This window comes from Sceloporus occidentalis, unplaced genomic scaffold (assembly GCF_023333645.1).
Source record: "Sceloporus occidentalis isolate IW3139 unplaced genomic scaffold, rSceOcc1.0.p SCAF_13, whole genome shotgun sequence".
In the NCBI taxonomy this organism is placed as follows: domain Eukaryota; kingdom Metazoa; phylum Chordata; class Lepidosauria; order Squamata; family Phrynosomatidae; genus Sceloporus; species Sceloporus occidentalis.
In genome coordinates this window covers 19782900-19796407 of record NW_028316993.1, presented here as the reverse complement: position 1 = coordinate 19796407, position 13508 = coordinate 19782900, and the positions used below count along the sequence as shown (strand labels likewise).

General features: G+C 44.8%; 1 protein-coding gene across 5 annotated transcripts in view; it reads left to right on the top strand.

Moving 5' to 3' along the window:
• The window catches only part of LOC149305151 (proto-oncogene tyrosine-protein kinase Yrk), an 84806-nt gene that overhangs the window by 47073 nt on the left and 24225 nt on the right, over window positions 1–13508 (top strand). For all 5 annotated transcript variants that reach the window (XM_089478950.1, XM_089478952.1, XM_089478951.1 and 2 more), the window contains exons 3-4: window positions 11108–11373; window positions 11810–11912. In XM_089478950.1, coding sequence (XP_089335076.1) covers window positions 11121–11373; window positions 11810–11912 — 356 coding nt within the window. In that variant the 5' untranslated portion in view covers window positions 11108–11120. The remainder of the gene's footprint in view (window positions 1–11107; window positions 11374–11809; window positions 11913–13508) is intronic.

The following is a 13508-nucleotide window of genomic DNA, read 5'->3' as shown; positions in this document are numbered from 1 at the left end:
ACCCGGCAGGAAGGGCCTGTGCTCACACTGCTTTGCTTTCAGGCCCAAGCCAGGTCTCAGTGATGCAAGCCAGGTCACAGCTCTTATCCTCTAATAGATTGTAAATTATGTGGGTCTTATTTTTTACGGACCTGGCATTGCACAGGAGCAGAGACAGGGTTTGTGGTACAGTTGGACTGACCCTCGATTGCTTTGGTTAGGATAGTGGATGGAAGGAGAGATAGATATTACACATTGATCTCGCCTTCCCTTACGATATGACTTCACTCTCCTACTGCTATATCTCCCCCTGCCCCACACTACTTCAATGAGAACCCCACTCACACCAACACAATCATCCATTACCTCCCCAAGCTGTACACTCCCCATATCCATAAACTCTCTCCCTCACAAAGCAACACAGCAGCAGAGAAAAAATACAACACTAATCATTCCTCCGCTGCAACACAGCTAGCAAGGGCCCACCCCTGTGCCCTACAACTGAGATGGAATTCCGTTGGCAGTTTCCCTTGGTCGGTGCGCAGCTGCGCAGTTCTAACACCCAAACCAAGAGAGCCACCCGGAATGGTGTGAATGATTTTAGAAAATTGCTAACAACTCTTTGCTGGAAACCTGTTTCGAACCTACCTCATCAGAACTGTGCTGTTGTGTAATATTCATATCCAGTAGAAGGCTGTTGTTTCATTACTATGAAGCAAAGCCAGCAGAGTGCTTGATGTATATTGGTGTGTGATGCTCATCTATGAACAATGCACATCAGTGCCCGATACACATCAGTTTGCACTGGTGTGTGAGGGCGATGCATATCAGGTGAGGTAACATCTTGAATGAATGGGAGCAAATGAATTCAAGCAAAGGCTTTATTTTACCATCAACAGCCCAGAGGGCCATTGCATCCTTGATTGAGTCTATTCATCTGGAATTCAGTCTTCTGCTTTTCCTGCTGATTTCCACCTTACCCAAAATTATTATCTTTTCTTGTTTTCTTATGTCGTGAGTTATGTTATGAAAGACCTGGGCAGACTTTATTTGATCTATAATGTACACTGGGCAGAGGGAGTGAGTATGAACACAAAGTTCATACAGCAGATTTGAGAGAAAGCAGTCATTCTGAGCAGGTCTGAGAAAGTCATTTTGATCTTAGAAACAAATATTGTATAATGTCACTTCCTAATCATTCTGTGTGTACATATGCATACGCACAGAGAATTTATTTATTGATTAGGATTTCCTTTTTCTTTTTCTCCAGGCTTTCCTAAATGTTGTATATATATTGCAGGGTTCCTCTGTTTAAAACAGTACTTTTCAAAATTCCTCTTCATTAATAAGGTTTCTCTGTACAAAACTGTAGTGTTCTGTAGCTGTCATTATTAATAAATTTTGATGTCATCTTTCCTGGCAATGTTATTCTCACCCACCCTGATGTCTCTATGCCAAGTGTGTCCTGGTTTCCATCTTTGAAATATTGGACGGAATGCAGATCACTCAGAGGTCTACTCTTCAGTCCATTCTGCCTTCTTTCTCCTGTGATGTATGGGACTAGTTTTTCTTATGATGAGCTGACATTTTGTGGTGGCATCTTGGAGTTCAAATGTGAAGGATGCCATAATCCGATTATCACAGCAAATGGAACAGGCTTAAAATCCAGTCTTTCTATAAATCATCACACACATACATGGCATGTGGGTGTTGTGAGGAAGGAAGAATTTGCTTTCATCTGTGACACAAAAATGCCAGTGTACTTACTTTAGTGGCAACAGTATGAATGGTCCTGGTGCGGTTACCTTGGAAACTTCACGGTGGGGGGAATTCACATACAAAGCCTTAGAAAATGATCCAATCAGAAACAGGTTGGCATGTGGGCTTCCTACATCAGTCTTATAAAGCCAGCTGAGAATTCCAGCCATGTGACCAGCAGTGTATTGCTATTTTATGAATGGCAGGTGTCCCTGATGCCCAAGGAGAATTCAAAAATGCAGGCAAATGTGTTACCAACAAAGCTGTTTAGGAGCAAAACACCACAGAATAATTTGTATTACAGTGGGGCAGCTCATAATAGGATATTTACCCCCCCCCCCACACACACAAGCACACACATGCACACTGGTGTGAAGACTGTAGCTAAACAGGTTTTAAAAGGGAGAATCTGGATGATTTCAGCAGCTGATGCCATGGCCACTGCTAACTGAAAAATTCTGGTACTCCTGCTTGTTGAGCTCTGTCTCCACTACATCATTGGTTTTGATTCTTAATTTTTTCTCCCCAGGGCCAGGTAAAGGAAGCTACTCTTGTCTATGTCAAGATCTGGCAGATGTACAAACATCTTGAACATGGAGAGAGAGAAAGAATGATATATGGCCTCACGTTTTGGGAGAGCCTGCCAGATGGGCAATATGTCCTTCAGTCTGGAGGAGATAAACTGAATGTCTTTTGATCTCTCTTTTTGGTTAAAAAAAAAAGGAGAGAAAGAAAAAGAAGCAACACAGCTTTCAGAATGAAAACAAGAACACCACAATATCTTGGTCTTCTCTTGATGATTTCATGTCCTATCTTAATGCTTCCTTAAATGTAAGACACAGAAATGTCAGTGTGGGCTGTAGGAGATGTTATTGATTTACCCAGAACAGCAATATATATATATTTTAATGGCCTGACCCTTCTCAAGCTTATAAAGGGAGATGAAAACAGGGCTGCACCCAGACAGCCCCTTAGGCAGAGTCTGGTGCAGAACAGAGTGGAGGGGTGAGGTTGGTTGGACAGATAAATATACATGGAAGGCACTGGGTGGTGGAGGAACATCTCTTAATTCAGAGTGACAGAGATGTCACAGCCACCTGCCACCACCAGTCCTGGATTAGTGGGACAGTGGAGAGCAAGTCAACCATGCTGGGCTGCAGGTGTATGAAAATGACAATAACAATTACTAGTGATCTTTCACAGGCGTATTCTGAAGAATCCTGGCTATGTGTGTGGATATTGCTTACAAAGCAGTACCAGACTATATGATTACCACTCTAAACAGCTTTTAAAAAGCTATAATAATAATAATAATATAATAATAATAATAATTTATTTATAGCCCGCCCAATCACAAGGAATCCAGGCGGGTTACAACAGTAAAAATAAAGATAATAAAATAAAATACAATAAATAAATAAAATACAATAAAAGTACAGAGAGCGAAGTGAGTACATTCACAGTTAGGCCTGATGGAAGTTGGGCCTCTCTTTTTCACTCCCTCCCAGGTCTGATGATGATGTCATGGAGGGAGGGCTCTTCTTCTTGAGGCAAGGATTTTATTTTAATTAATTTTAATGTAATTCTTCTCATTAAATTTAAGAGAAGAATTGGTGGACAGAGTGACATAAGTCACAGTAAATGGGGAGTAGAACTAGGTAGGGAAGGCCTGCTGGAAGAGATCCGTCTTAAGAGCCTTCTTAAAGGCTGTAAGAGTAGAAATGTCACGGATCTCCTTCGGCAGGTCATTCCATAGCTTCGGAGCTGCGATGGAAAAGGCCCTCTGGGTGACTGAAGTTAGCCTAGATTTTATTGGCTGAAGTAGATTCTTCCCCGAGGACCTTAGAGTGCGGGACGGACAGTATGGAAGTAGGCGGTCTCTTAAGTATTCTGGACCCAAGCCATGTAGGGCTTTGAAGGTAATCACCAACACCTTGTACCTTGCCCGGAAACTAATTGGCAGCCAGTGAAGGGATTTCAAAACCGGTGTTATGTGATCGGTACGACGAGTACCTGTAATTAACCTGGCTGCCATATTTTGTACAAGTTGAAGTTTCTGAACTTGGCACAAGGGTAGCCCCATATACAGCGCATTACAGAAGTCCAATCGAGAGGTGACCAGTGCATGTACTACTGTTTCAAGGTCTCCCAGTTCCAGGAAGGGGTGCAGCTGGCGTATCAGCCGAAGCTGATAAGTGCTCCTGACTGTCGCATTTACCTGAGCTGTCAGGTGAAGCGACGAGTCAAGGAGCACCCCTTCAGGGGAAGTGTGACCCCATCCAGAACTGGCTGACATAATTCCATACCTGGGCTTGGGTTTTCTATAACAAGTACCTCCATCTTACCTGGATTCAGCTTGAGTTGGTTTTCCCTCATTCAGTCCATTACCGCCCCAAGACAGGCATTCAGAGGAGAGATGCCATCCATAGTCACTGCATCAGTTTGAGACATAGAGAAATATATTTGGGTGTCATCAACGTACTGATAACATCCTGCCCCATGTCTCTGGATGATTTTTCCCAGCGGCTTCATGTAAATGTTAAACAGCATAGGAGACAATATTGCGCCCTGGGGTACACCAAATTTTATCTCTCTTTTAGAAGAGCAACTGTCTCCTAGCGCCACCATCTGGAATCTGCCTGAAAGGTAGGACCGGAACCACTGTAGAACAGTGCCTCCGATACCTAACTCTCTCAGGCGTTCTAGAAGGATACCATGGTCGATGGTATCGAAGGCCGCTGAGAGGTCTAAGAGCACCAGCAGGGTCACACTTCCCCTGTCAATGCCTAGACGGACATCATCAACTAAGGCGACCAAGGCCGTCTCAACTCCGTATCCTGCCCTGAATCCGGTTTGAAATGGGTCCAGATAATCAGCTTCATCCAAGACTGCCTGTAGTTGATTGGCGACCGCCCTCTCGATCACCTTGCTCAAGAATGGCAACAACGAGACTGGCCTATAGTTATTTCTATCCAGAGGGTCCAGGGAGGGCTTTTTTAAGAGTGGTCTGACCACTGCCTCCTTAAGACAAGAAGGCAGGGTACCCTCCCTGAAGGATGCATTGATTATATTTTTCAGCATCAGCTTGACTATATCACCCCCCTGGACAGCCAGCCAGGATGGGCAAGGGTCAAGAGGGCAAGTCGTTTTTTTCAGACTACTAAGGAGCTTGTCCACGTCCTCAGTACTTACCGACTCAAATTGATCCAGTCTAACAGTAATGGCGGAGGCGTTGGATGCCTCTCTCATTGCTTCTGACTTAAAGTTGGCATCTAAATCAGCTCTTATCCGAGAGATTTTATCTGTGAAATAATCATTAAAAGCATTACAGTAAGCTATGGTTGACTCTAATAGAGGGTTCTGGGTGGGAGGCAGTTGTGTTAAACTCCTTACCACCCTGAACAGCTCAGCTGGACGAGATTTCACAGATGCGATAGATGCAGAGTAGAAAGATTTTTTGGCTGCATCTATCGCCATTTGATAGGACCTAAGAAAAGTCCTATGAAGTATCTTATCAGATATGAGTTGAGATTTCAGCCAACGCTTCTCTAGTCGTTGTCCAACCCGCTTCATTTGTTTAAGCTCTTCAGTGTACCAAGGGTTACGGTTTTTACTGGGTTGGAAAGGACGCTTGGGAGCGATCATGTCTATAGCTCTGGTGATGTTGTTATTCCATAAATTAACCAGAACTTCAACAGAGTCACTGGCACTGCCAACCATAGAACCCCCTAGGGCTTCTTGGAACCTAATGGGTTCCATCAGCCTTCGAGGGCGGACCATTTTAATTGGTCCTCCACCCCTAGAGGGAGGAATAGTAGTCTCCAGACCAACCTTAACCAGGAAATGATCTGTCCATGATAATGCGGAGATACTAGTTATTTCTGCCCATGGATATGCCTGTTCGGTACAGAAGACCACATCAAGAGTATGACCTGCAGAATGCGTGGGCTCAGAGACTATCTGGGAGAGGCCCATGTTTGTCATGAAACCCATGAATTCCCGAGCCGCACCAGTAAGATTAGTCAAATCACCCTTGAGAGGGATGTTGAGGTCGCCCAGGACTAACAGCCTAGGCGATTCCAACATCAGCTCTGAGACTAGTTGTGTCAGCTCAGTTAGGGAGTCTGTTACGTTACGGGGTGGGCGATAGACCAACAGAATCCCCAAACTCTCCCTGGTCTTCAAGCGAAGGTAAATGCATTCAATGTGGTTTAATGCACAGATAGGTATCCTGGTTAAAGTTAGATTGTTTTTATGGATTATGGCTATGCCTCCCTCCTTCCCGCTTCCCCTTATCTGCTCATTGACAGAGTACCCGGCCGGAAGGGCCTGAGCCCAGGTTACAGAGCTATCTGCTCCTAGCCAGGTCTCTGTGATACATGCCAGGTCAGCATTGTGATCTATCAGTAAGTCATAGATGATACGGGACTTATTCTTCACTGACCTGGCATTACATAAGAGCAGGGAAAGGTTTGGCGAATGGTTAGGCATGCTTTCCAGATCTTTTGGGGTAGCAGGGCGAATGGAAGGCGGAATAGATATCAGACATCTATCACGTCTTCTTCTGTAATGACCATTTGCCCTGCTAATGCCATATCTTCCATTGCCCTGCACAACTTGAATTGCTGCTCCGTTGAAGACATCTAATCCCTCCCCTGAAACATACAATGATGGATATATATCTTGATTGACCTCAAGACTCTCCATCTAACCAGTTTCTCGTAGTCCCCTAAATAGTCTGCAATCGATCTATTGTGACTTTTTAAGTAATGACAAAAACTGGGGACAGAGTTCAATGGTCTTGAGACTAGGCAAGTGGAAGGAAGAGCAGAAAAGAGCCTCGCCCAGGCCTGACTGCTTCTGCGCCGCCTCTGTTGTTGGAGAGCCGATGGTGAAGAAGGCGGCAATGGAGTCCCGCCTTGGCCTCCGCTTCAGTTGCGTCGCTCTGGCAACCAGGCAGGTGGAAGGAGGGGCGGAAGAGAGCCTCGCCCAGGCCTGACTGCTTCTGCGCCGCCTCTGTTGCTGGAGAGCCGATGGTGAAGAAGGCGGCAATGGAGTCCCGCCTTGGCCTCCGCTTCAGTTGCGTCGCTCTGGCAACCAGGCAGGTGGAAGGAGGGGCGGAAGAGAGCCTCGCCCAGGCCTGACTGCTTCTGCGCCGCCTCTGTTGCTGGAGAGCCGATGGTGAAGAAGGCGGCAATGGAGTCCCGCCTTGGCCTCCGCTTCAGTTGCGTCGCTCTGGCAACCAGGCAGGTGGAAGGAGGGGCGGAAGAGAGCCTCGCCCAGGCCTGACTGCTTCTGCGCCGCCTCTGTTGCTGGAGAGCCGATGGTGAAGAAGGCGGCAATGGAGTCCCACCTTGGCCTCCGCTTCAGATGGATATATATATCCATCTATAAAGATGGATCTCTTCCGACAGGCCTTTCCTGAATAGTTTCTCCAGCCATCAGAAGAACTCTAAGATCTCCAGCTGCACTTTAGTCACAGTCTATAGTTTAATTTAATTTTATTTTTATGTATGATTTTTTAAAAAAACCTCTTACATCATTTAATTGTATTTTAAGAGGGGGATTGAGGGTTTTGGAATACATGGTTTTTTAATCTTTGTAAGCCGCCCCAATTGCATCTTGTAGAGGGGCAGGATATAAATAAATTTTATTATTATTATTTATTATGATAGCATGTTTGTCTTAAGGGATATCCACAGCTTCATTGTGGTCTCTGCACATAAAAACCAGCCACTTTGTGGTTTAGACAGGCACAAAAAATCAACCCCCCCTCTCTCTCTCTCATTCTTTCTCCCCTCAATATATTCTGAGACCCCTGTGAAGGTCTCTGCCCACCCTTCACCTTGACACTGGCTCTTTAGACCCACCTAATTTATGTATAATTTATTATTATTATTATTATTATTATTATTATTATTATTATTATTATTATGTGAAGGGCCCCAAGATACTCTCCTATGATGGCCCCACACCCCTGCGTTTCTAAAGATCAGTAGCGTGGTTTGATTTCAAAACACAGGCTAAGTGGATATTCAAACAAAAATAAAAGTTTATTTTAAAACAGAATGGAAAAAGGTAACTTGGACATGAAGTTGTTACTGTGTCTTTCTTGGTTACATATATACAGGTTTGTTTTTAAATCCCAATTAATAACTCAGCCACACAGGCTATAATATCCCTCAGGAAATTATGTAACCAAAACCCCTCTTCCAGAGTCTGGCTACACTGAGTCTCTCTTCTCTAGACTCCCAAAACGAATACTGTCCTTCTCTGGACCTATCAGACCCTTTCTTGGTCTATGATCAACACCCCACTCTAACAAAATGTTGTTCCCTCAGGAACTTCTGGAAGCCAGTCCTCTCTTGGACTCTACTGTTCCCCAAAACACCAGCTTCCTCCCTCAGGATTCCAAAACCTAACTGACTAAAACTAACTGCCAAGCAGAATCTTCAAACTCCTCAGCCAGCACCTGATTGGCTTAGGGTCTCTGGCTTCTGATTGGCTGGTTTGTGAGTCAGTTCATCACAACCCCATTTTCTTTCGTTAAATCTTGATGGAAAAATGGCATGTTCACATGGCAAGCAAACTTCATTCAGAAAGGAGGGGGCAAAAAGAAATAGTAAAATAAACCCAGAGGTAGTGCCTTGCTTGAATTCATTTGCTTTCATTCATTAAAGATGTTACTTCACCTGGTATGCATTACACACTGATGAAAACTGATATGTATCGGGCACTGATGTGCATTGTTCATAGATGAACATCACATACCAATATGCATCAGGCACTTTGCTGGCTCCGCTACATAGTAATGTAACAACAGTCTTCTACAGATAGGCTGGCCCAGCTCCATCAGGGCTAGCCTAAAGAAAGAGGCTCCTCCCTCCATAACTGTCATCTTCCAGCCTGTGAGGGAGAGAATAGGCTGGCCCAGCTCCATCAGGGCTAGCCTGAAGAAAGAGGCTCCTCCCTCCATAACTGTCATCTTTCGGCCTGTGAGGGAGAGAGTAGGCTGGCCCAGCTCCATCGGGGCTAGCCTGAAGAAAGAGGCTCCTCCCTCCTAAACTGTCATCCTTCGGCCTGTGAGGGAGTGATCAGGCAGGCCCAGCTCCATCAGGGCTAGCCTAAAGAAAGAGGCTCCTCCTTCCTCAACTGTCATCTTTTGGCCTGTGAGGGAGAGAACAGGCTGGCCAAGCTCCATCAGGGGCTAGCCTGAAGAAAGAGGCCCCTCCCTCCTTAAATGTCATCCTTCAGCCTGTGAGGGAGAGAATATGCTTGCCCAGCTCCATCAGGGCTAGCCTGAAGAAGAAGAGCCCTCCCTCTGGTCCATCTGCCTTGGTCTAGGCCTCAGAGGGAGAGAAGAATGCTGGACCTGATCCCCTTCCCCCCCACCATTCCCTTTTCCTTTTGTGTCGTGTCTTTTAGATTGTAAGCCTGAGGGCAGGGAACTGTCTATTATCCCCTCTGTTGTAAGCCGCCCGGATTCCCAGTGATTGGGCGGCATATAAATAAATCCTATTATTATTATTATTATTATTATTACTGGATATGGATATTACACAACAGCACAATTCTGATTCCTGCAGACTTAAGTTCATTTATGAAAATGTAGGGTCCAAACAGGATTCAAGCAAATAGTTGTTAGCAATTTTCTAAAACACAAGCATACAGCCTTCAGTGGCAATGCTGGTGTGTGATTAAAGTCTTGAACTGCAACTTAGGAGACCCAGGTACCCACTGTGTCTTGAAAATCACTGGGCAAACTTGGGCTAGTTACTCTCTGTCAGCCAGAACGACCTCATATAAGACTGCTAGTTTAGGGTTGTTCCAGGCCCTGAGATTTCTCTGCAAAAACTTCATTTGCTTTTTATAAGTTTCATTTATTCTTTTTGCTTGCCTCAAGAAACAATTTGGAGTCACACACCACAGGATGTTCTATTTCAAAGTCAGGAGAAGTAGTTAGCAGTAGTTTGCTTTTGCCAGAGTCTACTGGATCACTTTGGAGGTATGCTGTTTAAGTAACACACGCATCTTAAGAGGCCAGAAGCTGTGCAAAAGCTGCACTCCAATCATTGGGACTGGAGCGTGTCTTTGGCATGACTTCCAGCCTCATAGGACGCATACATAATTTAAACAGCATACCTCTAAAGTGCCCCTTAGCAGCTTCATTTTGGCCTCTCTGTTCAGGACTCAGTTTGCAGCAATTTAAGTAAGCCAGAACAAAGGAAGAAAGTAGGAAAATGAGAGAGTAATTGGAATTAAAAGTAGCTGAGAAGGTGGAATGACAGAGATTTAACTGGGTCCCTCCCTGACGAACCAGGATAGTTGGAGGGTATGGATATGTAGTGGATCACCAAGGATTTCTTACTCCCACTTGTTTTACAATAGTAGCAATGGAATGATTGATCCGTCCTACTTCTAAATTAGGATGTTGAAATTATCTGGAATGAAAGTTTGTTTGGATGCTTGGCATTTTTTTCCAGTTGTATTCAAAGTGAATTTTGCACCTGGTTCTGGTTGGTGAATCTTGGGGTTCTAGGTGTTTTTTTTAAAAATCCAAAAGAAAAACTGCTAGTTCCTGCCATCCTGACGAGTGGCATATTATCACAAAAGTGAGGTGAGGCAAGGATGGTGTGGCATAGCCTGGGCTATCTGGAACATTTTCAAATGTTCTCCATTCTCTGCCTGACCTTCTGTAGTCTACCTTATCTCCCAGCAAAGATGCCTTCCTTTGCCTGGCATTTCAAATATGTTGCCATGGAACCAGCCTGTGGCAGAAAGAATGGGGAGCAAGAAATCACCTTTCATTCAACCGTCCTTGAGGAGAACAGAGCCAGCAAACACGCTCTTTCCTTCCCCTCTGCTTCTTGTTGAATCCAGACAATTTCCCTTCTGTTGCCCATATGTCATAATTTGGGAGCATCATTTAAGGAGCTGTAAGGAGAAGGCATAGTTCTCTCTCCTCCATCATTTTACATCACGTATTATTTGTCAAGAACACATGCCTGTTTGTGGTTATGTAATATGAACAACAAAAACTCTTTTTAATGCACCATTTTTGCATTGCAATTCTACCTTGAATACATCCAAAAGCAGGTCTTTGGCTCTCCCTGTGAATCCAGACCTTACCCCCTCCCGTCCCAACATGACCTCCGTTTCTTTCCTACACTATCCTGCAGCGGTAGGCAACCCATACAGTGGCCTCCATATATTTTGGACTGCATATGCCACCGCGAGTATGTCTCATGGTTGCAGGTGAAGAGGGGTTGTGGTCCAAAATACCTGGAGGGCACCATGTTCCCTACCCTTGTGCCTCCTTTTTCATTTCCCTTGCTTCTGTCTCTCCCCACCCCCTCCACCCTCCACCCAGGTGCTGCCCAGCAATGGGTTGTGTGCAATGCAAAAAGAAGAAGACAAATAAGAACCAGAATAATGGTGGTGACGGAACACCTAACCCACCCCCCAACTCCTGCTACAATCCTGATCTTACCCAGCAGAATGCCCCCAACAGTTTCACCCGCATCCCCGACTTCAACAACTTCCAGGGAACGCCTGGGCCATCTACTCCTGCCTTCATGGGGGGCTCTGGACTGTATCCCACCCCTACTCTGCACACGCATGGAACTGGGATCACAGGTCTGTCTCCTAAACAAATCTGGAACTGGGCTGGATGAGGGTCTGGGTCTGAGGACACAATGGGTGTGTCTCTATTGCTTTCCTACTTTTTTTAATCAGCTGTTTGGGGATGGTATTTAATGTGTCAGGCCATGCCTTCTGTTCTTTATGTCCTTAAATCAGCCTTTCCCAACCTAGGATTCTCTAGATGTACAATTGCATCTGTGTACAAATGTTCTCATCTCACCAACCAACCAACGAACCAGAGATGTTAAGAGTCCAAAACAATTGGTAGACATACGGATGAGGAAGGCTGGCTCCAACCATTTTTGTCCAACTCCATGTCAGTAGCATGTCCTGTGTGGCAGTTATAAAACACAGTGCAATCATGGGTAACAGAGTTTCTCATAAGCTAGCATTGGTGACTTTTCACTGCCATTCTACTGATGCCTTGCAGGTGGAGGAGTGACACTTTTCGTTGCCTTGTATGATTATGAAGCCAGAACTGAGGACGATCTGACATTTGTGAAGGGAGAGAAATTTCACATAATCAACAATACGTGAGTCAAATGGCCTGAAGGCACATGATGTAGCAGTCGTGCTGAAGCTAAGCAAGCCTGAATTTGGTCATTTCTGAATGGGAGACACACAGACTTGGAAACCACTCTGTACAGTGCCTCCAGTTCCACTGTGGGCTGGGAGAAGCAGAGGGATAGAAATGAAACAAATAATTTTAAAGCTTCGCTGTGGGCATGTTGGGAAAAGAATGTCCAGTTTTCTTTCACATTTCTGTGTAGCCACTTACTTGGGGTAATAATGGACTGAAATAACCAAATTGAAGCAATTAGTAATATGAGAACCACAAATGGTTCACCTTGTGGGGAGAAGTATTTCACATTAAATTCATTATCATACTTCTCTTTAACCACAGCAGCAGCAGCAGCAGCAGCAGCAGATAAAGCACCACCACAGCTGCAATCATTATTATTACTTTACAGACTGCTGAATAGAATCCTAGAATCCTAGAGCTGGAAGAAACCCCAAGGGCTATCCAGTCCAATCCCCTGCTATGTGAGAATAAACAGTAAAAGCACCCCTGTTAAATGGCCATCCAGCCTTTGGTTAAAAACCTCCAGTATGACATCTTTCAAATATTTCAAATATGGCTATCATGTCACCTCTCAGGCTAAACACACCCAGCTTCCTAAGACTCTCCTCATAGGGCATGGTTTCTCTAAGAAGTGTGCAGTACAGCATGCACATGCTATACGCGGGCTCACCATACGTGGACTTGAGGTCATGTGGATAGTGAGCCCTAATATGGTGAATGGGGCATGGGCCCATGGCCCATGCCACACCACACTCCGGAGCAGCACGCTCCATTCAAATTAATGGGGCTTGATCATTCATGGAATTTATCTTATATTGGGGGGGGGGGGGGTGAGGTGCACTGCATACACCAATATAAAACAGTTTCAAAAGAATATTTAAAAATAATATATAATTATAATGGTCAGAATCCTGTTGGATGAATCAAATACCAGTGTGGCATAGTGATTTGAGTCTTTGACTACAACCCTGGAAACCAGGGTTCAGTTCCCTGCTTGCACATGAAACCCACTGGGTGACCTTGGGCAGGTCATATGCTCTCAGCCTCAGGGGAACGGAAAACCTCCTCTGAACAAATCTTGCTAGGAAAACCCCCATGATAGGTTCACCTAAGGGTCGTCATAGGTTGGAAATGACTTGAAGCCACACATCAAACCAGCTAGTACAGGAATCCATTGCTAAAGCACCCATGAAAGGTAATCTTCTAATCTCTGTTTAGAGGTCTCCAATAAAGGAGAGTACCCCACCTTTCATTTTCTGGCCTTTTCTCTAGTTGGTAGTTTAGTTTAGTAGACCTGTCAGTGTCTGACTTGTTTCTCTAAATTTGAATGTGCCCCAACTAGTTTAAAAGAATTGCCTTCCTCCCACCAAACATATACTTCTTCCTGGTTCTTCCCGCTATCCCACTCCATCCGACCCTTAACTGAGTGCTTTATAATCTCAAGACTACATAATAGCAGGCATGTGTAGGGGTAAAGTCAGGAAAGCTAAAGTGCAGAATGAACTCAGGCTTGCTAGAGAGGTTAAGAACAACAAAAAGGGCTTTT